The 24,242-nt window shown below is 43.4% G+C and overlaps 1 protein-coding gene across 1 annotated transcript; it reads right to left on the bottom strand.

Annotated features, from left to right (window-relative positions):
* Positions 1-2,513: 2,513 nt before the first annotated feature.
* Positions 2,514-23,455, bottom strand: LOC307164950 (high-affinity choline transporter 1). Its single transcript, XM_079882185.1, has 9 exons — positions 23,387-23,455; positions 22,255-22,447; positions 15,949-16,062; positions 15,496-15,651; positions 15,257-15,405; positions 7,683-7,826; positions 7,252-7,405; positions 5,867-6,084; positions 2,514-3,222 (listed from the first exon to the last, which is right to left on the bottom strand). Exons 2-9 carry the CDS (start codon positions 22,436-22,438, stop codon positions 2,560-2,562), a joined length of 1,782 nt encoding a protein of 593 aa, XP_079738311.1. The 5' UTR covers positions 22,439-22,447; positions 23,387-23,455; the 3' UTR covers positions 2,514-2,559.
* Between the last annotated feature and the right edge of the window lie 787 nt (positions 23,456-24,242).

Genomic DNA, 24,242 nt, shown 5'->3' with positions numbered 1-24,242 from the left:
AGAACATTGATTAAACATTACAGAAAGAGCTTTTACAAGTCAATATATTGTTTGTTTCACATTTGATGTGCATGTGTTTTAAAGAAAATGCAAAACATTGCATGTTTCTATCAACACTGCTATTATTATCTTGTATGTATGTATACTCTCTTAAGAGTGAGAATGACCCCTTTACCTCAGGGTGAATTTTTACACAAATTACACATATATGTAAGTGTTATTAAATGCTGATATGAGTTCACACGATGAATGACGCAAGCCTCCATACAGCAGAGAGCTCGAGGACCAGCCGAGAAAACACTGTTCTTGCCAAAAGAAAAAAGTTTTGCTGCACCTTTGCATTTGGACTTCAGCAAACCCCCAGAAAATTCACCTCAGCCTAACACATGAATCCTAATGCAAATGTGAACGAGTCTCAGTAATTGAACATTAGTCTACCGCTGCCCTGCAATCCATCTGGCAATAGAGTTATCAGCGAGTCTGAAGTAGACCTGTGGGACGATCACTGCTCGACACTGACGCATGAGAAGATTATGAACGTTTGAGAAGAATATACTGAAGGGCCAGGCCACACACACACACACACACACACACACACACACACACACACACAGGTATGCTGTGGCCGCACAAACAAACATAAAACACAAAAACCCAACAAAGCAAGTCAACCAGCGAGACTCGTGTTTACTTGCTATAATTGTGCTTGGACCAGTGTATGCCAATGTGCCAGTGAGTTTTTACATATCGTAGCCAAATGCATTAAACATCTGTCCCAACCAAAGAGCTATATATGATGGGATTGCTGATTGAATCCACACAAAACATATTATATATGGTCATATAACCTAGCTATGTGTTACTGGGCTGACATTGCCTTAAGGTTTATTCAAACTAATCACCTGAGTCTAGCCAGGCTTAACGTAATTACCAAACATGTTTTAGTGTAGATCCAAGCTTACTAATCCATCATTCTCTAATATTCATAGAGGAAATCCAGCCAGCACACTGCAGCTTCAGCAAACACTGGAGCGAGACTAAATCAAGCTCAATGGCAGATTACAGTGAGACGACCCATCAGCTTGTGCCCTGCTGGCAGATTACTCTACATAAATATATATGTATGTATATATACTGTATACTCAAGACTGCCACTGTGACTTTTATCAATAAAAGCTACATATTACGTATTTCTCAGAAATGAGGTGGTACCGTTGCTGCTGCTTTGGAAGTAATGAATAGAGACGCAGGGAATTCACATCAGATTCATTCAAATAAATGACCTGCATCTAATGAGCAAAAGCCAAAATAACTAATGAAAAATATCAATAATACATACCAAGCGTTTTAGGAATATTTGAAAAGCATCATTTACTCACCCTCAATTCAAGCTCTTTCATGAAACAGAATGTTCAACTCTTTTTATGCAATGAAATGTCATAGGGACAGACGCTGTTAAGCTCCAGAAATGTAAAAAACAAGATTAGTAGTAAAGTCTTGCCATATCTTTATGCAGCAAGTTTAAATATGAATGACATTTGAGAGTGAATAGTGACTTAAAAAAGATAATAAAAAATAATAAGAGTGGATCAACTGCTTAGTTTTAATATGTAACTGTATAGTAGTTCAACTGCCCCATTATGCCACTGTAAAGGCCTCTGATTTAGTTTCTGAGTCTCCTACAACAAGGTCAAAAACACTGTAATCTCCTCATAATCTCCACTGCAGCGTCAGCTCTTTCCTCTCAGTGTCAGAAACGCTTCGATTGAAGATTCAGTCTCTCTAAGCCCCGCCTCTCTGAGAGATGCTCTGCTCTGATTGGTAAGAAACCAAACGCTCATTATCATATCTGAATCTCAGCTCTTGATCACAGTGATGCGAACAGTAACGATGGCGTGGGTTTTACCGTATCAATCTCAGAAAACAGCGTCTTCTCGACATGAACAACACGAACCAAACTCTCCCAGTCTCAGATACACTACAGTGTTTGAGGGCGGAGCTAAGAGACGCTGGTCAGCCAATCAAGACCACAGGCTGGCATTATGCTAATTAGGTACACACCTACTCAGGTTCAGCAGGAAGTGAGACTGAATTACTGACGGCTCGTTTCAGTTCAGAATCACTTCTTTCTTTGAGGAGACGATTATCTTTGATCTTTGAAACTTTGTGGATCTTTTACATTCACAAACAGCTGTATTAAACACCACATGAAAGGGAATATCCCAAAAAGCACAACAGGGGCACTTTAAGACAGCTAATATTGGAATTGGAATATAGTGTGCATACTTTCTATCATCTTTGGAGCTTGACAGCCACTGTCTGCTTTCACTGTACGCTAATACGAGACATGAGGGCGAGTAACCATCAAAACAAGATTATTCACAGTAGCCAACGCTTTTGAAATCGTGTTGTTCTACAACAGTTGTATTCTAAGCAGAAAAAAAGTGAATAAACGTAAACTTGTTTCATACATACCATCAAAAGGTCACGTCACATTATGATAAATGTCCTACTAGTTTCGTCCCAGTGTTCCCTGCTGTGTCCTCGCCGCTGTCGTCCTCAACAGTCCCTCTGCTGGTGCTGGTGGTTTGCGTCTGGGCTGATGGTGTCCTCGTCCGTCAGCACGTCTGTGTTCACGAACGTTCCCGCTAGAGAGCTTCCGTGCCTGGGCCTCACAGCAGCCAGCTCTGACAGAACGATGTTGTCGTGCGTGACGAGCGTCGTCTTGTCCATCGTCTCCTTGCTGTGTTTGGAAAGCACTGCGTCCAGGAAGTCGTACTTGGGCGAGAGCGTCCCACTTTCGAACAGGTATTTGGCCAGATAGGAGAAGGCGGCGTTGCTCAGAAGCGACGCGAGCATGGAGACGGTCTTGTAGGGGAACCTCTGCTCCACGTAGCGCTCCACCTCCAGCGTCAGGCGGTGCTGCTTCTCCCGCGGCCGCCAGCCGGGATAGTAGATGAACGGAGGCAGCCGGAGGTACGGCTCCCCTCCACCGACCCGCAGCAGAAGCCCGAACACGTACCCCGCCACCGACCCGTAGGTGTTGGTGCCCTTGACGAACAGCACACAGAGCAGCTGAGGGAAGATGATGACGTACACCAGGTCCGAGCTCAGGTACCACAGGCCGTACACGGAGCCCGTCAGCAGGGCCATCGCCGTGGCCATCGCCCCGAACACGAAGATGGTGATCCGCATCACCCACACGATCTCTCGGTCCGACGCCTGCCGGAGACACACACACGCAAGACATGACGTCAAGGCGGACCCGTTCACTGCGCTCGTGCCGTTATTGGCAACGACTCATCAGTGCACATTATCCGTAAGCAGTAAGGTACTCGAGGCTGTGCTGTATGGTGAATAAGGCACGGCTGAGGGCGTTGTTTGGCACGACGCGAAGCGGAGTCAGACGTGACTTCTTCACCACACAGCGCTAGCCTCGAGTACCTTATTGATTTTATAAAATGGTTACCACACAATACAAATATTAAAGCCAAAAAATATGTATCAATGCAACTTTCATCAAGTAAAATCACTAAAAGCCTTCCTTCCGCTGGAAGAACTAGTCCCAGCCTGACCGTGAACAGCAACAGGAGTTACTTTATTTCTCCATTAGATGGCGGCAAACACTGTCTTTATGAGTAAGTCAGTCAGTGGAGAAGACTTTTATATTGAAAGGACTGAAACTTGTGAACAAGGAGAAGCAAGACGCAACTGATAAATGACTGTCACGTGAAAACCTCTTAACTTTTAAAAGGACAAGATATGACAGTGGACATCCAAATGGATATTTAATTACGAATATAGGACTGACCTGAAGGAAAATGCTATATCTACTGTAAATGCAGGTACACTCGCTCACTCGATCTCTCACAGTACTCTATAAGCTTCAATGAACAATATCAATGAGAACAAACATATGTTTACGTTGCTGAGAGTGGTTGCTAGGGGTGTTGTGTAGTGATGCATAGAATCGTAGAGTGAAGCGGTTTATCGTGAATAAAATACAGCTATCGACCAATCAGAATCAAGGACTGGAATTAACCGTTTTATAATATTGGTTAATGTTGTGACCTATCTGAACATCCAGGTCTGGCTCCATTCTTGACAAGTGAAGACTTGAAAGAGTTACGAAAGCTTAGTGATGGTGATGTTGAGGTCATGTGACGTCTGCTGTTTGTATTAAGCTCATAAAAGATGTGAATGAAACATTTGTTTCTTGAAGACTGATGTGTGTAAAGTCCTTATCTCACGTAATTTTAATGATTGGTTTTCTTTAGCAAACACACACTGAGTGCACCTTAAGCATCCAGTTTCACCCAGTGGAAGTAAACAGCATCGCAAACACAACAATTTTATGGAGTTAATATTGTGCCATAAATAAACAAACAAATCCAGCATTTTGCAAACAAACTCGACCTGCTTTGCAAAGGAAAACTCGACTCGCAAACAAACAGAAAGCAATGTGCAAGTACAAAGGTCAGTTTGAGTGAAAATGCAGTGGAGTAACAAATATGCATTGTGTTTTACAAATATAAATAAATGAGCCTAGATGATGTTTCACAAATAAATACAATCCATCCTACAAATTGCATGTAACCTTTGAACAAATACCAAATCTAGTGCATACAAATGCATATCTATCTGTTAGGAGACACTTGGCTTTTTATGAGATCTCTCGGCTCGATTTTCTCACAAATGCAGTTGAGCAACTTCCTCTTCTAGAACAGTAGATGGCGCTAAGCTAGCGGATTAATTTAGCGCTAGTCTCCCGTAGAAGCACTGATTTGAAACTTGCCTTTGCCAGAGCTGAGGAAAATGACCGGTGAACAGGCGTGTTTCTGTCTTACTTTATCTATAATTAACCTTCTTAAGGTTTTCTTTTGCAAAATGTTTATGTAAATGTCTAGACAGATTAGCACTTAGTAGCAATTAACTCTCTAGGATAGGGGAATCTATAAGCTGAAAGCTCTGCCATCATATGTTGCTTTTTTACATTTTTGTAAAAACTTTACATTTACTGAACGAGTCTATTTCTTTCGTTCTCCATATATTAACAAGAACATTTCATTTAATTGAAAGGAGGGTCCCACTTATTTATTTATTTAGATGGAATTCAGTCAGCTAAACTGTTAATGTAATAAAATAATTATTGAACAAAACAAACAATAAACAATTTCTGTTTGTTTGCGAGTCGAGTTTTCCTTTGCAAAGCAGATTGAGTTTGTTTGCAAAATGCTGGATTTGTTTGTTTAATTATGGCACAATATTAACTCCATACAATTTCGCTGTTTTGCGAGTGACAAATGCAAGCATTTCAAATGCTGCCATCATAATCTACAATATGATTTAGGATTTATACGCATTTGATCAGACAAAATGACTGTCACTGGCACAACATGAAGAACTTGGTGGCAGATCTAAAGACACTAGTGGTCTCGTTTTCTCTCTCTCTACAGGCTTATCTCTCCGGTATCTTCACCGCAGTCTTTGTCATGCATGTTTTCCTGCTAAGCTTCTTCACTAGGGCTTTAAGAAACTGAAGCACACATATCTGTAAAGCTGCCACATAATCAACTTCTGCCTTACCTTATCAACTTAAACCGTACCTCCGATTAAGACAGGTTAAACACTACAAACACCTTTTATATAGACCCAGACTGCAAAGCATTGGCATCCATTTAATGTACAACACATCTAACTTCAAGCACACATTTTTGATGTATTGTAGGATCACTCAGCAACTCAGTTTCTAGCAATAATGTTCATAGATACAAAACACATTTTGTTTTTGTTTTACATTGCTTTTACAGTACGTGCGCACGACTGAATAAGACCCATAAGTGGAGTGATGGCATTAAGAACTCACGGACTGCCGGAAAGCGAGCTGGTAAATGTTGCGAGCGAACATGGAGCTGGCGGAGAGGATGGAGGAGTCGGCGGAGGACATGACGGCGGCGGAGACGGCTCCCAGACCGAAGAAAGAGACGGCGGGCGGGCAGAGGTGCTGGAGCACGATGGGCAGAATCATGTCCGACTCGTCCTTCTCCACCGGAGGAACCGGCCCGTACGACGTCTGGTTCCAGTCTGATGACACACACACACACACACACACACACACACACAGTAGAAGCTTTAAAGGAGGAGTTCACTTCAGAATTAAAATCTTCTGATAATTTACTCACCCCCTCGTCATCCAAGATGTTCATGTCTTTCTTTCTTCAGTGGAAAAGAAATGAAGGTTTTTGAGGAAAAAATGTCCGCTGGTTTGTCTAGATGAGACTCTTATTCCTCGGCTGGATCGTGTCGAGACTTTGAAGCTGCACTGAAACTCACATCTGGACCTTCGACCCGTTGGACCCCATTGAAGACACTATATGGAGGAACATCCTGGAGTGTTTTCCTCAGAAACCTTCATTTCTTTTCCACTGAAGAAAGAAGACGTGGAGAGAGTAAATTATCAAGAAATGTTAATTCTGAAGCGATCTCCTCCTTTAATTATATATTACTGTATGCAGTATAATCTATAATAGAAAATATACATTCTATGGCCTGATTTAACTGTACAAGATGTAATGACTTTTGTGAATCAGTCTTCATTCAGTAAACATCTGCTGATTAACTGAGACTCTGCGATCAACAACATTAATGAAGTCCCAGTAGATTCAGAGAAACTCCGGGAACATTCCTGACAGCAGCATCTGGAATCAGCAGCCCGTCCGTCCCTGATCTCAGAGCAGCTCGCACTGATGCCTTTCTGCCATGGACGGTGTAAAGCACTGGCGTAGTGTGCGTGACGTCACCCGTATGTTTCTGAAGAGCGTTTCTGAAGCCCAAAGTAGCGGTCACTCCCGGATAAACGAAAATTGGCAAAGAGGCGAGATTAGCTGAGGTGACGTGATGCTAACACTAGCAGACAAGCGGCTAGTAGTGACATCAGCAGCAATCCACCTGTCAAGTGGCCACGCCCTTAATTATGCAGAAATTTAAGGAGCAATATCATTTAAACGGATGAGTTATAAAAATAATCACTGCCCTCACAGTCGTCATGAAGAGCAAAATTAGCTTTATAGACCAAAACCACTTTTAGCACCAGACTGTAAACATGTGTTTTTCTGCTGTAAAGTTGGGCACTTAAACATGGGGGTTTATGGGATTGACTCTCTTTTGGAGCCTGTCTCTAGTGGCCAGTCGATGAACTGCAGTTTAAGTCTCTTCCGTGTTGGATTGAAGAGAGAGAGGGAAGGTTTCTACCTGTGGAGGCCCCGATGGCCCCGATCAGGACGGACGGGATGGCCATAACGAGACAGCCGAAAGCGGCCAGGAACGACAGGACCTGAGCATAACTAGCCGAGGAGGCCGAGAGAACCCGCTGGAAATACACCTGCCACGGGATCCCGCCCAGCATCTGCACACACACACACACACACACACACACACACACACACTGAAACAGCAGCAGGATTGGGTCGTCGTCAACAGCCGGACTCCACTAACCCTACACAGATACCAATAGAGTACGGGATATGATGTGAGTGTGTGAGTGTGTGTGTGAGTGTGTGTGTGTGTGTGTGTGTGTGTGTGTGTGTTTGAGTGGAATTTAAAATGAGCCAGAACTCTACCGTCTCATGCACCGATGTAAACCCATCACTGGGATGCACATGTTAGCGCACAGACATACGTACGAGCAGGCAGAAGTTATCAGCCCATATCCAGCCGTCGGACGGGTCGATCTCTCCGAGCCACGGAGGCTGAAACACTGCGGTGACGGCGGTCACTCCGATGTCCGACACGGCAGGACTGGACAGAGCGAACGGCACACTGATCCACTGGAGAAACACAATCACACACGTTCAGGGATGTCACTCTCTCAATGATCAACCTGACTAGATTAACATCAGTACTGTGGCGTATTACAGATGCATGCCATGAAGTCATGGTGCAGATTATTTCATTCTCTAATAACAAACCCATCCGCCCAGTTGCTCTATTATTATTTTTTATATATAAAAAGACAGAAAGCACGAGATTAATTAATAGTCGCATGGTAAATTCATGTTTGTCACTGCCGTTTTGCCTTTTTTTTTTTTTTGTAGCGATCAAATGTTCAGTTATGAGCGATCACAAAACTGGCTGATATGAGTTTTCAAAGGAAGACTCTCATAAACTAAATGCAACCTAATATAATTCCATTGGTAGTTTTAAGCAGAAGTTTGTATTTGCATCTAGAATGATGATGCAAGAGAAATTGTTAATAAAAACGGTTGGCAAACACAGAAAATGTTCCTTGGACTTTATAAAACATACATCTCTATATTGCTTTTATCAAAGTCTTACAATAATCCCATAATCCAGCAACACATTAGACCTCATGTTAATTCACTGTGCGTTTAATTCAGAAACTTCATACATTTACACTACTTTCATTGTGGGGAGAAAACGAGCAAAAACGACTAGAGACCATAAGGTACTTTATGGCCCAAAAACACAGATTGTCTCCCACTCCTGCTATTGACAAAGAAACACACTGCAAAAATCATGTTCTTAATCAGTATTTTTGTCTTGTTTTCCAGTACAGAACCCGAGCTGCGTCGAAACACTGTGGGATCGCCCCTGCATGAGTGCGTCATGAAGCACGTGTGGAATCAGTCCAATGGCGAGACGGAATGCCATAGGTGGGTGATGTCACAGACCCGGAAACTATAAAGCACACCTGAACCAAACAGCGTCAGCTTCTGTGTCTTCAGCAAGCGCTCTGTGTGTGTGAATCATTGACTCTGGTGTTTTTGTCTGTCCTCAGAAGTTGCTAGGCAGAAGTTCATATATATATTATAAAAGAAAAAACTATATAATGGCGAGTGAACAGAGTGTTCATCCTTGCACTCGATATCTCACGGGTGGGGATACACACCAACTATGTGTTGTTTGTTTGGGAGTGCAGTATGCCCAGTTGGCTCTCGAGGAATGTGAGCATTGTGAGCGGCTATCATTGAGAACTCTGCACTCCCGCCGATCGCTCTTCGAGGAGGGCGGTTCGGATCGCGTTCCCCGCGGGTCCCGCTTCTGCCGGCTCGTGCTGGGAGCTCCTTGTCATCGCGTCACGCTAACGACAGATGCATCTCTCACGGGTTGGGGGGCGATCATGAGTGGTCATCCAGCTCAGGGTCTGTGGCAGGACCATCATCTCTCGTGGCATTTAAATTGTCTAGAAATGTTGGTGGTCTCTAAAACACTTCCTCCCAGACCTGAGGGGCCATCATGTGCTTGTTCGTTCAGACAACACATCGGGTATAAACCATATAAACCATCAGGGGGGCCTGCGATCGCGCCCCTTATAGAGCTGGTAAGTCCCGCCCCTTCCGCAAAACCCCACTGGACCTCAAAGTTGAAAAACCGTCAATGCAAGTGAATGGGAGAAAATAATTATTTTCTGGTCCCGTTTGAATTGTGCCATGAATGTGAACATATGTTGTCTGTGAATTTTTGATATAACTTTTCGTGTAAAGAATGATACAATTTAGCGTGTAGAAGTTTGATACGGGTAGACTTTGTGTGAGAGCACTTTGTGGACTACAACTCCTCGCTGCTTCGACGCGTTTGAAACGTCACCACCACTCGCACACGGACACTAGCTCACGGATCCCGCTAAACATGGCTGTGTCTTTGGTGCACTTCACCGCCTTCTTTCAGGGAGAGGACACAATCGTTGAAGTTGGCGAAAACCACGGGTAAGTCAACTTTATGGGGTGACGTCACATAGGCGACATGTAGTCTTTCTCGTTATGTCTTTTCCACATCTGCTAGCCGAAGAATCATATCATATACTGTCAAACTCGTAACATGAAAAGTTATATAAAAAATTCACAGACAACATATGTTCACATTCATGGCACAATTCAAACGGGACCAGAAAATAATTATTTTCTCCCATTCACTTGCATTGACGATTTTTCAACTTTGAGGTCCAGCGGGGTTTTACGGAAGGGACTTACCAGCTCTATACAAGCTGGCTCACCAGATCCTCCTGTGGGCCCAAGGGAAGTTGCTCCCTCTAAAGGCAGTTTACATCCCTGGGGATTTAAATCGGGAAGCAGAAATCCTGTTGTGGAGAGAGTTCGCCGGGACGGGGTCAGTCTACTGCTAGTAGCCCCATTCTGGCCGGCCCGAGTATGGTTCTCGGACCTAGTGTCTCTCCTCGATGGCTCTCCTTTGGAGATTCTGATCAGGAGGGATCTACTCTCACTGGCGAGTGGGACGATCCTTCACCCCCGCCCAGAACTGTGGAAGCTGTGGGCCTGGCCTCTGAGGGGGCCCAGTATGGAGAGAGAATTGTGTCTTTATTACATGCAAGAAAATATATGATCTGAAAGAGAAAAAAAAGTTTGAGAGAAAAAGTTATCACACTGATAGCAAAAAAGCATTTTATGAGAGAAAAAAAAAAAAATTTGAGAGAAAAAGTTTTCATACCAATAGCAAAAATAATAATATTTGAGACTAAAAAAAGTTTTGAGAGAAAGTTTCAAAAAAAATTTCTCTCAAAATACTTTGAAAAAAACTCTCAAATATATATTTTTTGCTATCAGTGTGAAAACATTTTCTCTAAAAAAAAAAAAGTGTTTCTCTCAAAACGCTTTTCTTTGCTCTCGATGCAATTTCTTGCTCTGGTGTCAGGATTCTGCTTTGACTGTGAGAATTGTGTCATGGGCGTGGCCACGTTCCTATTGGCCAGTCGGGTGAGCATCGTCTTGTCTTGGGAGTCGAACTGAATCATTATACCATTGTTCGGTTCACCGGCATAGATGCCGCCTCTGCCTTAGTAGTTGAGCACGGACACTCCAATGTTTGGGTAAGATGATTCACGGTGATCTTAGATGATCATGGACGTATTGCCTGCGATAATTAATGCGATATGGCTCAGCTTGTCAGTGAACTACGGCTCTGTGTTAATGCCGCTTCATCTGAAAGCAGGAGATGGCGATTTACTACTAATCAAGGAACCGGCTTTACTGACGAGATGCGCATAACAATGTCATCCGATATATCGCCCAGGCCCAGCCCTAGTTCATCATATACAACCTCCTGTACAGTTTTACTCGGACTCAGAATAAACTATTTTGTTTTAAGGTCAATATGATACATTTCCTGTTTGAACCTATAACTTAACTATAACCTAAAATTATTTTTAGAATGTGTTTAGCATCTGTATCTCAGAGGTAGGCTATAGAGCACTATCAGTGTTGTGCCTTAACGGTTCATTGAACGATAGTTCATGAACTCGTTCATATTTTGGGTGAACGCGAACTGAAAGTAGCCTACTGTATTACTGTTTGATGAACGTTACTGTGAACTCGTTCATTCTGGTGTCTGTGAACGTCACGCTCTCTCAGTTTAACTTCGTTCAACAGAGTGCCAGATTTCAATAGAGCTTTCCAGGCGAAACCCCGGCATAACGGTCCTTGCTCGGTTCCGGGCGACGGGTTCCGCCAAGAGTGACTATGTAAGTCAGAGTAAGTGCAACAGCGAGTGTGTGTGTGTGTGTGTGTGTGTGTGTGTGTGTGTGTGTGTGTGTGTGTGTGTGTGTGTGTGCGAGAGCAATTGTGTGTGTGCGAGTGAGCGATTGTGTGTGCGCGAGTGAGTGAGCGAGCTACAGTGTGTGTGCGCGAGTGAGTGAGTGAGTGAGCGAGCGAGCACAGTGAGTGTCTGTGTGTATTTGAGTGAGTGCGTGTGTGTGCGTGAGACGGCTCGCGGTGACTGGTCGGAAAGCAACGTGTAGTCTGACATATTTCTTGTCCATCCAGGACATGACAAGATTTTTAGGAGTCAAAATCGTGTAATCTGACACCGTGACTATCGTAACAGACACAAAATTCTTGTAATCTGAACCAGGCGTATGATCAGTGTGAATCATCTTACCCAAACATTGGAGTGTCCTTGCCATAGACTGTAAAAAATATGGACAAAGCGTCTGTGACGTCACCCATAGACTTTCTGAAGAACGGGTTTGAAGCCGTTTATGGGGGGTATGGGCGGCGCCATCTTGGAAAATCTTGGGAAATCCTAACCCCGCCCACCTTCTGACGCAGCGTGCGTCACTCAGCTCGCTCTGCTACTCCGGTTATCTCTGTGTATATTTTAGGCAACGAAATATGTGATAAAACACCATACTAACTCTTTTCGTTTTCATTTAAAGAAATCTTAAACATTTTAGCCACACAAATGTGGTTCAGGCAACGCATATTGATTATATTCAACTGCACATAACGTTTGCCTATTTATGAAAAAAACAAAATATAAAACACAAACCTGCCTCTTTTCATTTCAAATATAATATAAAAATATTAAACATTTTAATATGGTCCAGGCAATATGTGCATTTGTACTAAAGAACAGATTTTGCAGTAAACAACATTACAGATCATATTCGTTGTATTAAAATTTAAAATGACAAAACTCAACCCAGTCTCTTTTTGTTAAATTTCAGTTTTATCAATATTAGCCATTATAAAAGTATAAGTAAAAGGTATAAGAAGCTATACAAATAAAGCAAACAATTCAGTCAAACATACAAAGTCAGCGCTCTAGTCTAACCATACATCGGTAAAGTTAAATAGCTTATAAAGTTATGAAACTTCCCCTCAGCCAAAACGATTGCCCAGGGAAAAAATTATAGATTCACGAGACCAAAAATCGCCCATTAGATATACACAAGACGTATTATATATCATGTTTAACCACTAAAGAGACGCCAGAGTCCAGCATTGGCGGCAAACCTCAGAACGTCTAGCCGAGGAAATGCTGTTCCAGGCGGGGTACATGAACGCCGAGCGCCCGGTCATCGCTGGATCAACTGGATAAAATTTTCATAAATCTTTAAATAAACCACAGATTTGAGCTTTAAACAACTACATTCTCACCTGAAAAACTCTTAAAACTACATTTCATGATACATAAACAGTAGTATTATATGTCAACTGTATTAAAAAATGGCGCTTCTTATGTTGTCATTCTCCGTGGCGCTGCCTTGTCAGCTGTCAATCAAGCTGTCAATCAAAGTTAACCACGCCCTTATTGTCATACATTTTATATCTAAATACGATCTAAAAAAATTCACTACCCTCGCCGTTGTCAGGCACTCGGAACCTATCAAAAAATACAATAAAAGTCCATGGGACCAACCTGTAAAAACTTGAATTTATGCTGTGAAAACTGACATTTTAACATGGGGGCTATGGACATTTGCTCCCTTTTGGGACCTGCCCCTAGCGGATTTTCGATGTATTGCAGTTTTTCGCACTTCCGGGTAGGCTTCATTTTTCAGATCAGAATGTTGCCGCTTGGTCCTTGCTCAACTAGCAGAGGCGGCATCTATGCCGGTGAACCGAACAATGGTATAATGATTCAGTTCGACTCCCAAGACAAGACGATGCTCACCCGACTGGCCAATAGGAACGTGGCCCCGCCCATGACACAATTCTCACAGTCAAAGCAGAATCCTGACACGAGAGCAAGAAATTGCATCGAGAGCAAAGAAAAGCGTTTTGAGAGAAACACTTTTTTTTTTTAGAGAAAATGTTTTCACAATGATAGCAAAAAAAAAATATATGAGAGTTTTTTCAAAGTATTTTGAGAGAGATTTTTTTTCTCAGAAATAATTTTTAAAAAAATCAAATTTATATATTTTTTGTTCTGAGAAAATACTTTCTCTCAAAACTTTTTTTAGTCTCAAATATTATTATTTTTTGCTATTGGTATGAAAACTTTTTCTCTCAAACTTTTTTTTTCTCTCTCAGATCATTTATTTTTTTGCATGTAATAAAGACACAATTCTCTCTCCATAGGCCAGCTCATAAGTTCTGGTCTCTCAACTGAGGTTGAGACCATCCTCCACTCCAGAGCTCCGTCCACAAAGAATCTCTAAGCCTTGAAGTGGAGATTATTCACTTCTTGGTGTGCAGAGCACCAGCTGAACCCGGTTAACTGCCCAGTGGGTGCAGTGCTGGAGTTCTTGCATGAGCGCTTCTCCGCAGGGTTATCCCCCTTCACACTGAAGATGTGCGTGGTGGCACTACCTGCCTACCACGTCACTTTGGGGAGACACCCACTAATAACTCGTTTCCTTCATGGCACTTTGAGGCAGAGGCCAGCAGTCCGCACGAGGGTACCGACTTGGGATTTGGCTATTGTTTTAGTAGGCCTGTCTCTAGCTCCGCTCGAGCCCATTGATGAAGTTGCTGAGAAGTTTTTCACTCTTAAGACCATCTTTCTCCTCTCTATTTTGTCTCTCAAGAGGATTGGAGACATTCAAGCACTTTCGGGATTTCCCTTGTGCCTGGAATTTTCGCCTGGCATGGTGAAGGCCTTTCTTCACCTGAGGCCGGGCTATGTTCCTAAGGTCCCTACTAATATTGTTAGACCAATAGTACTGCAGGCTTTCTATCCTCCTCCTTTTCTGACATCAGACCAAGAGAACCTAAATATACTCTGCCCGGGGAGGGCACTAGATGCTCATGTCCACAGAGCTGCCCTGTGGAGGAAGTCTGCCCTGTGAAATTTGCTTTGGGTGACCCAGGAAAGGGTACCTTGCATCTAAGCAGAGAATGAGCAAGTGGGTGGTCGAGGATATCTCACTTTCTTATGAGTCGGCCGGTCAGCCTTCAACTTTGGCTGTACCAGCTCACTCGACTAGGAGTATGACTGCTTCTAAAGCTTTACTGTCAGGAGTTTCCCTCCAGGATGTATGTGGTCCTCACCGCACACAGTCATGAGGTTTTATGATCTTGACTTCAGCTCCACTCCAGGGGCGCAGGTGCGTCTAAATGTGCGCACTGACTTCATACGAACAGACACTTGCTCTTATGGCAGCGTGGGTATTAGCGTTCCCACAGCGTTTCGACGCAGCTCGAGTTCCCTTGAAAGGGAACATTTCAGTTATGTATGTAAGCCTGGTTCCCTGAAGAGGGAACGAGACTCTGCGTCGCCCTGCCATACTCCCTGCATGCCCGTGATCGACTTGCTTCAGCCTAACAGAAGCTAGTGCTGTTTGATTCAGGTGTGCTTTATAGTTTCCTGGTCGATGACGTCACCTGCCTATGACGTCTCGCCAATGGACTGATTCCATACGTGCTTCATGACGCAATCACACAGGGGCGTTCCCCCAGCGTTTCGACACAGCTTTCCATTCCCTCTTCAGGGAACTAGGGTTGCATACGTAACCGAGACGTTATATTTCCTGTCGTACAAATTTATAGAGAAGGCTCACCAAACCCAGAAAAATGCAGAAGAGTTGGACGACATCAGTGTAGGCCACAGAGTACAGTCCTCCGACCAGCGTGTAGAAGACCGCGATCAGCGCCGAGATCACCACAGACACGTTGATGTTGATGTCCACGATCACGCTGAGCGTCGCCCCTGTGCAGAGGACGAGGGTGAGACACACTGAAGACTGATGGAGGCTGGAGCTTCACCTGTGTGTGTGTGTGTGTGTGTGTGTGTGCTCACCCAGCGCTGACAGGATGGCCGCTGACCAGAACATCTCTCCCAATAACGCAGGAATGAAGAGCAGGCCGCCCATCCTCTTCCCGTAGAGCTGCTGGAACGGGTCCAGCATGGTCACGTATCCTCGGGAGCGCATGGGCTTGGCGAAGAACAGCCCTCCTGAGAGAGAGAGACAGAGCGAGAGAGAGAGAGAGAGAGAGAGAGAGAGAGAGAGAGAGAGAGAGAGAGAGCAGCTCACGGTCAGAACCACAGCAGGACAGGAGCTCATACGCTGGAAAGTGGCTCTGAAAACTGGCCTGACAAAATTTATTCTTTTGTGTTTTACAGAAGCTTGTATCTGAGCTCAAAGCTCACAGACACAAACCTCTCATTTTCATTACAGTGAGGTGCTGAATGTGGTAATACACATTCAAATGCATGAATTATGATGGACTGATCAGTGTAAAAGCGTCTCACCCACGACCAGACTGAGCGCGTATCCGAACGGAGCCTGAGCCCAAGCCAAGCCGGAGCCGGGCAAATACACAGACTCCGCTGTCCCGTTGATGTAGCCGCCGCCCACCCATGTAGCTGCAGACAGAGACACATCATCAACACACACATACGGTCATCAACACACACACACACACACACTCTCACACACACACACACACACACACACACACACACACTGACAGTCATCAGTTGAGTAATGACTGTGTTTTGGGATTTACGTGCGTTAAACCAATCAGAGTCTCATCTCCCATTCCCTTTAAATGCCAGTTGCGCTCGCGCCATGACGGATTTGCTATTTACAAACGCTATTTACTATAAAATATTTACATATTTTACAAAAGTCCGCAAGCAGAACATCTACGAGACAAGCTGGATTCCACCATATCTTTATGTACACAATAATATTTTTTTTTACATTGTAATCCTTATATTTTAAATATTTGGCTTGTTTGTGTGCTGCTGTGCGTCCCTGTGCTTACTAAGCAGAGTGTATGCGCGTTGTGGACCCGCCTATAAGCGCACATTACTAATGCGCACATTAAATTAAAAAAAATATATTGCGCCATTGACTTTAGAGCAGGTTTCAGACGGTCAACGGCACAGTCTATTTCTGTTGCCTCAAAATAACGCTCCAACAATGCGCAGAACACACCTCGTTCTCAGACCAGCACACCCATGAGTGCACAAATGCATTTGCTATTTAAACAACGTGGCGCAGGATGTGAAAATGATAACTGCGCCAGACTGAAACTAGCAAAAAACACTTGCGTAGCTTCGTCGCTGCATTGTGCCGTGTGTAAGATAGGGCCCACAGTCATCAGCCCCCCCCCCCACACACACACACATACACACACACACACACACTGACACACACACACACACACACACATTTACACACACACACACACACACACACACTGACAGTCATCAACACACACAGTCATTAACACAGTCATCAACACACACACACACACACACACACACACAGTCATCAACACACACACACTGACACGCACACACACAGACACAATCACCAACAGATTCACACTCACTCACACACATACACACTGACACTGTGTGAGTGTGTGTGTTTGAGTTTGTGTGTGTGTGTGTGTTGATGTTTGTGCCCGTGTGTGTGTGTGTGTGTGTGTGAGTGTGTGTTGATGTTTATGTCGTTGTCTGTGTGTGTGTGTGTGTGTGTTTGAGTTTGTGTGTGTGTTTGTCACTGACTGTGTATGTGAGAGTGTGTTCTTAAGCAGCTCTATACGCCACACACTCTATACGATATTCCTTGATTATTTCATTCATTTTTAATATCCCAATTAAACCGAACAGAACAAGTTAATGACTTTCTTGAATACTTTCAGTTTCTAATTAGCATATTAAGGAGAAAGGAAGAAAGAAAAATTATAATTAAACAATTTCAGTAACACTTTACTTAAAACCTTTATATAATGCATTATAAAAGTAGTTTGAATGCATTAATTCTGCAGCTTATAAAGCACTGTATGTGTTACAGAGGAGGCTCTCACACCGCCTCCTCAGTAATTCCTCCCTGTCAGTGGAGGCGCTAGATGGCCGACCCCGTGGAGAAGGAAAATTTCACCATCTCACCGAAGAAGTCAAAATGCACATTGGTACCCTGCACTCTGAACTATCAAGTTTTACGTCATCCATGCTCCTCATTCCATCATTCTCGGTCTAACCCTGATGACGCACCCATAATCCTCACATCTCTTGGAGAGAGGGCCAAATTATTGCGCCAGATCCTGAAGAGTTAAACTTACCATCCGAGTATGCAGATCTCACCGAAGCCTTCAGCAAGGAAAAAGCTTCTCAACTCCCTGAAAACTGCTCACTTGACTGTGCCATAGATCTCATTCCCGGTACCACACCTCACAAGGGAAGGATATTTCCTTTGTCTCAACCCGAATCCGAGGCCATGAAACACTACATTGAAGAAGAACTAGCCAAGGGTTTTATCAGACCCTCAACTTCACCAGCAGCCACCGGATTGTTCTTTGTGAAAAAGAAAGATGGAGGTTTACGACCATGTATTGACTGTCGTGGACTGAATGACAACACAGTCAAGTTCAGGTACCCATTACCTCTTGTTCTAGCCGCCTTAGAACAGCTCCGCCAAACCAAGTACTATACTAAACTGGATCTACGCAACGCTTTTAACCTGATTCGTATCCGTGAAGGAGATGAGTGGAAAACTGCATTCTCTACCACTAGTGGGCACTATGAGTACTTGGTTATGCCCTTCGGCCTAGCTATCAGTCCATCCGTGTTCCAGTCATTCATCAAGGACATCTTTCGGGACATGCTGGATAGATGGGTAATCGTATACATCGACGATATCTTAATCTACTCAAACTCCATGGAAGAACACACCCGTCATGTCAGGCTAGTCCTGAAATGCCTCATGCAATACCAACTCTACGCCAAAGCTGAAAAATGTGAGTTTCATCAAACAAGCACGTCGTTCTTGGGATATGTTAACAGTCAGGAGGGGGTAGCCATGGATGAAAGGAAGGTCAAGGCAGTCTTGGACTGGCCATTACCCCAAACTGTCAAAGAAGTACAACGTTTCCTGGGGTTTGCAAACTTCTACAGGCGTTTTATCAGAAACTTCAGTGCTGTTGCCGCTCCCTTAACCACTATGACTAAACATCACACTGCCCGTCTGAACTGGTCCACAGAGTCACGTCAAGCATTCAATGAGCTAAGAACACGATTCATGTCAGCTCCCATTCTACAACATCCAGATCCCGAATGACAATTCATTGTGGAGGTAGATGCCTTCAACACAGGGGTAGGAGCAATATTATCACAACGTCAAGGTAATCCAGCGAAGATGAACCCATGTGCTTTCTTTTCCCGAAAATTAACATCCGCTGTAACTACGACGTGGGCAATCTTGAACTGTTGGCCATGAAACTGGCCCTAGAAGAGTGGCGACGCTGGAGGGAGCAACTCAACCATTTATCATTCTCACTGACCACAAGAATCTCGAGTATCTCCAATCAGCCAAATGTCTGAATCCCTGTCAAGCCAGGTGGGCATTGTTCTTCACAAGATTTCATTTTACTGTGACCTATCGACTGGGCACCAGGAACATTAAAGCCGACGCTCTATCTCGTCAAATAGAAGAGGCAGTTCAAACCTCCACCAAAGATAACATCATTCCAGAAAACCTGCTGTTGGCCCCAGTACAATTGGATATCATCACAGAGATCGAACAATCCAACCTGCAAGTGACACCTCCCTCCGAATGCCCAGCAAACCTCTGTTTCGTCCCAGAACTCCTGCATCCACAACTCCTCGATCAGGTACACTCAACACCGAGTTCAGGTCATCCCAGAATCATGGCTACAACCCATTTACCGCTTCTGGTTTACTGCCCGGCTGACCGATACTACAAAGCACGTTTAGAACTGCATCAACTGCAACACCTCCAAATCTCCCAGAAAACGATATGCTGGCCTCTTAACTCCACTGCCGAGACCTCATCGACCCTGGTCTCACATCGCCATAGACTTTATCACCGACCTACCCAACTCACAAGGGCACACCACCATACTCACTATTGATGATCGATTCTCCAAGGCTTGCCGGTTAATCCCACTGCCCAAACGTCCCACAGCACTTGAAACAGCTGAGCTCCTCTGTGACCACGTGTTCCACTTCTGTGGCTTACCCGAGGAAATAGTGTCAGACCGGGGACCTCAGTTCACATCCAGGGTTTGGGCCTTAACGTTAACATCAGTCTCACCTCCGGTTATCACCCCCAATCCAATGGACAAACTGAGCGTCTGAACCAGGACGTCATCCGATTTCCTTCATTCTTCCTGTCAACAACAACAACAATCGGAGTGGAGCAGATACCTGTTTTGGGCCGAATACGCCCAGAACTTTCTTGTCAAACCCGCCACTGGCATGACCCACTTCAAATGTATTCTGGGCTTTCAACCTCCACTATTCCCCTGGTCTGGCGAACCTACTGATCTACCATCCGTCACTGAATGGCTGCAAAAGAGCGAGGAGGTTTGGGACCCGGCTCACACTCACTATTTTCATGCAGTCAGATGTCAGGAACAACAAGCCAACCGTCACTGCCGTCCTGCTCCGAAGTACAACCCTGGCCAATGGATTTGGCTTTCCACCAGAGACCTAAGACTCCGACTTCCAAGTCGCAAACTCAGTCCCAGGTATATTGGCCCGTTCCAAACTAGTTGACAGATTTCTCCTGTAGCATTTCGATTAGACCTACAATCCATTACCGTACAATCCATTACCTCGCTAATTACCGTATTTCTCCCACGTTCCATGTTTCTCTACTGAAACCTGCCAGTGGTCCGAGAGGAGTGCCGGAGGAGGGAGCCATATCACAGACTCCCCCACCTATCCTGATTGACGGCGAGGAGGCATATCGTGCGCACGAGTTGCTCGACTCCAGACGCCGGGGCAATATTCTCCAGTACCTGGTCGACTGGGAGGGTCGACGGGTCTGGAGGAGCGATCCTGGGTCAACTCTGGGGATATCTTAGACCTCACACTGACTGAGGAGTTTCACCGGACAATTCCGGAGAAACCGGTCCCTCGACCTCGCGGAAGACCCCGGCATCGTCTGCCTCTTCGCGTCAGGAGCTGCTTGCAGGGGGAGGGCTCTGTTACAGAGGAGTTTACTTGTTTATCTCGTTTCTGATTGTTCTCCGCCTGCCCTGACCTGGATTGTTTATTGGACCTTGCTTCTTGCAGCCTGCCTCGACCTCTGCCTGTCATTCTGGTTTGTCTCTGCATTGTCTCCATTGCCCTGTCTGCTGTTGATTATCCTGCCTGTTTGACTATTCTTAAAGGGGTGATAGAATGCAAAACCAAGTTTACCTTGGCATAGTTGAATAACAGCAGCTCGTGGGTAAAATGGCCATACACAGAATCTCAAAATCCTATGTCACCTTCTTAATATGAAAATCTAAAAACTTTAAACTGCAGCCGTTAAACAGTCGGATCTCAAATCAGCTCAGATGTTACGTAACACTTGGGGGATTTCCTTATTTGGATCTGGTGTGTACCTTTGTCACGCCCCTAAATTTGCATACACACAGCCCACTTTCTGGGCCCAGGAACATCAATGGTGGTCGAGAAGTCAGACACAGTTTAGCCGGCACGCTAAGTTTACTGCTTCTGCAATGATCAAAAATGCTGGAGGTGGCTGGCAAAAAAAAAAAAACACTGGAGGGGAAAGAGTTAATATAGCGGTCAAATAAACGGCTTGCACACAAACCATTAAGCACAGCAAGAGAGCAACGGGTTAACAATGCGTTCCCTGTTGTATTGCATGTTAAACAGAGAGGCTTTGCTGGCCAGGTGCTCGAGCAGGTCCGGTGCCATTCATTGTGTCACAGTGTCGCTCTCTCGAGGCTCGCGCCACAATTTAATATTCCGTTGAATCGGTCAGCGAGGCGGCAAATGCACTGGCCAGTACACCCAGCTCTGTAACCAACCAATCAGCGTGCAGCTCATCTAAATATTCATGAGCATACCATAAAAGGGAGCTTGTTTCATTCTGGGGCTATTTCTCAGGGTTGCATTAGGGCGTATAAAAGAGCCACCGGGGCATTTTTAGCCCAACCAATGTTACATACCCTATGGAAACCTTAAGGAACAGTGTGAAATACCCTATAAAATCATTCTATCACCTCTTTAATAAAAGCTGCAAATGGATCTCGCCGAGTCTGATGATTCGCAACAGTATGAATAGAAAATATAACGCATTAAAACACAACAAACAACCAAATTCAGAATCTGCTAATATTATAATGAATTTTACCTTTGTTCATAATTTTTTATGAACAGATATAATGCATTATAGAGTACATTATGAATGTGATGCATAATACATAAAGGCTTTAAAGTTTTATCATAATTTCTAAGAAGAAACAATTTTCTTTAATAAAGTAAAATAAGAACCAAAATAACAAAAGGATTTACATTTTAATGTTGTATTCCTTGTTCAAAACAAACAACTTCAGCAACTTCCTTTTTATTACCAAAAATTAATGAACAGTTTAACACACAACAGAAACACACAACACTTTATAAAACATAATTTCAGCAGTTTTGTATCTCAGCACTGTTTCTGTATTATTGAGTAAAACACGCCACCATATTCACATCTAAACAGCTCTAAAGTAATGAACGACGTTGGGGTTGAGGTTAGGGTTAAAGGTGAAAGGTGAAAGGTTAGAGAGGAACCCTCACCGGTCATGGTGAATCCTCCCACGAACAGGCCGATGTCTCTTCCTCCGACCATGATGGACTCGCTGCGGTCCGTTCCCGCTGAGATCCCGGAGTTCTTGTTCTTCCACGCCGCCCAGATCCCGACCGCCAGGATCAGCAGATAGAAGATGATGATGGCCAGCAGACCGTCCACGTGAATGGCCATCGTTCACTCCTGCGCACACACACACACACACACACACTAATCAAATATAGTCTTTATTCAGACACCTTCAACATTTCTCACATTATCAGTTTATTCGCTATAGTTTAGAGAATGGTAATGAAATATGAGCAGAACTCAGTTGATATTTGACTGGTTTTGTCCGTCCTTCTGTTAGACTGTCTCACACATGAGTTATGTTGAATATCTGTCAGCTGTTAAATTTAACTACACAATTAGATAATACCAGTTTAGCTCAACCAATCACCAAGCAATGCTTCATTTTGTTCAGTCTGTGTGTAAAAAGAGCATTAGCAATTACAGAAAACACACTTTAGCAAAACATGATCAGCTCAAAGTGTCTGAATAATTTTTGCTCCCAAATGTTTACGTTTTACTGGTAGTCACTATATGAAGAGTTTTTGGGTATAATATGTTATTTTGCTCTCCTCACTTACATAAATGAACTATAGTGTCCTGCACACACTAGTAGAAAAATATAAAAAATTATATCTGGTGTCTGAATAATGTTTGGTTTGAATGTATATGAACAATTAAAGATTAATGCTTTTTATATCAGGTTAATGTTTAACTGTCTATATCGGATCAAATGTTTTTACATATAAAACACACATTTTACATACACAGGAAAAAAAAGAAAAGAAATATGCTACATAATACCCTGTAGGATGAATATTTATTTATTTATTAGAAATAATTGAATTATCTGTTTATGTGTCTACATAATGTTTTTGAGCTGTCATAACACTTTAGTGTAAACAATAAAATGATTTAATCTTTGCATCCAAATGCAACTTGCTTTATTTTATTAGAAAAACCATTTCATTTCATATTAAACAACAGTAAGAAGCAACAAGTAGGGGCACAGAGCACTGTAATTCGACTCTCTCTCTCTAGTTAATAAACATAATCGTGATAATGTTTCTGTACCTGTGCAGAAGCTGGCGCTGAGCTCATCACTGGAGGATCTGCGCGTCTGGAGGAAACAGAAGAACTCACCGAGAACTGCTTTATATCGGGGCGCGCGCGCGGGCGCGGGGGCGAGCGCGGAGAACAGCATCCCGATCAATAAAGATAAATAACAGATCATACTAGTTAATTTAGTGAACCGCGTTCCCTTCTTCTTGTTATAACTACAGAAACATGATCCAGTCGTTTAGTCTATCTCTTTACCCGATCTTGTCTCCACCTAAAGGCCAGAAGGTAGAATACAGTTTCTCTCAAGCTACTCAACTTTTTAAAAATTATATTTACATAACATACAAACAGGATCACACTATAATCACAGTTATAATCATAGTAGCTCAAAGGAATCAAAAAAGAGAGCAAAGAAGAGAGAGAGAGAGAGAGAGAACAAACTGTATGGGGAATAACTAAGGGAATTAAAAGAGAAAAGGATTCAGAAATTCGTATCTGTTTTGCCTTTTTGTTTCTTGCATCTTTTAGGGTCTCAATATAAAGCATTAGTTCAGTTTTCAATTATATGATGCTAGGTTTATTGTGTTTTCCATACAGAATTATTAAATTAATCACCAAATTTTGCTCTAAACTCTTATTTTTATACAATAAAAAAATATCTTTAACATATAGCCGAATCTTTTATTTTGTGTGTCTAAGTATTAGATATTTAATATCAATCCAATAAAAACTGCGTAAATACACGATCATAGAATAAATGTTTTATGGATTCTTCCTCTAAGTGACAAAAGACAAATGTATACTCCATTTCTCCAAATCTTGACTCAGGCTACTCAACTTTGGGATCTTAACAATGACTTTATGCCAC

The sequence above is a fragment of the Squalius cephalus genome (genome assembly GCF_949319135.1).
Source record: "Squalius cephalus genome assembly, chromosome: 9".
In the NCBI taxonomy this organism is placed as follows: domain Eukaryota; kingdom Metazoa; phylum Chordata; class Actinopteri; order Cypriniformes; family Leuciscidae; genus Squalius; species Squalius cephalus.
This window is presented reverse-complemented; position numbering and strand designations above follow the sequence as displayed.

Coding starts and splice junctions, on each gene's coding strand:
- LOC307164950 (XM_079882185.1), bottom strand. CDS start 22,438: ATGGCCATTCACGTGGACGGTCTGCTGGCCATCATCATCTTCTATCTG. Junction 15,406..15,495: donor GGCCATCCTGTCAGCGCTGG/GTGAGCACACAC, acceptor TCCTCTGCACAG/GGGCGACGCTCAGCGTGATC. Junction 7,827..15,256: donor TCTGCATTTTTCTGGGTTTG/GTGAGCCTTCTC, acceptor GTGTTTCTCCAG/TGGATCAGTGTGCCGTTCGC.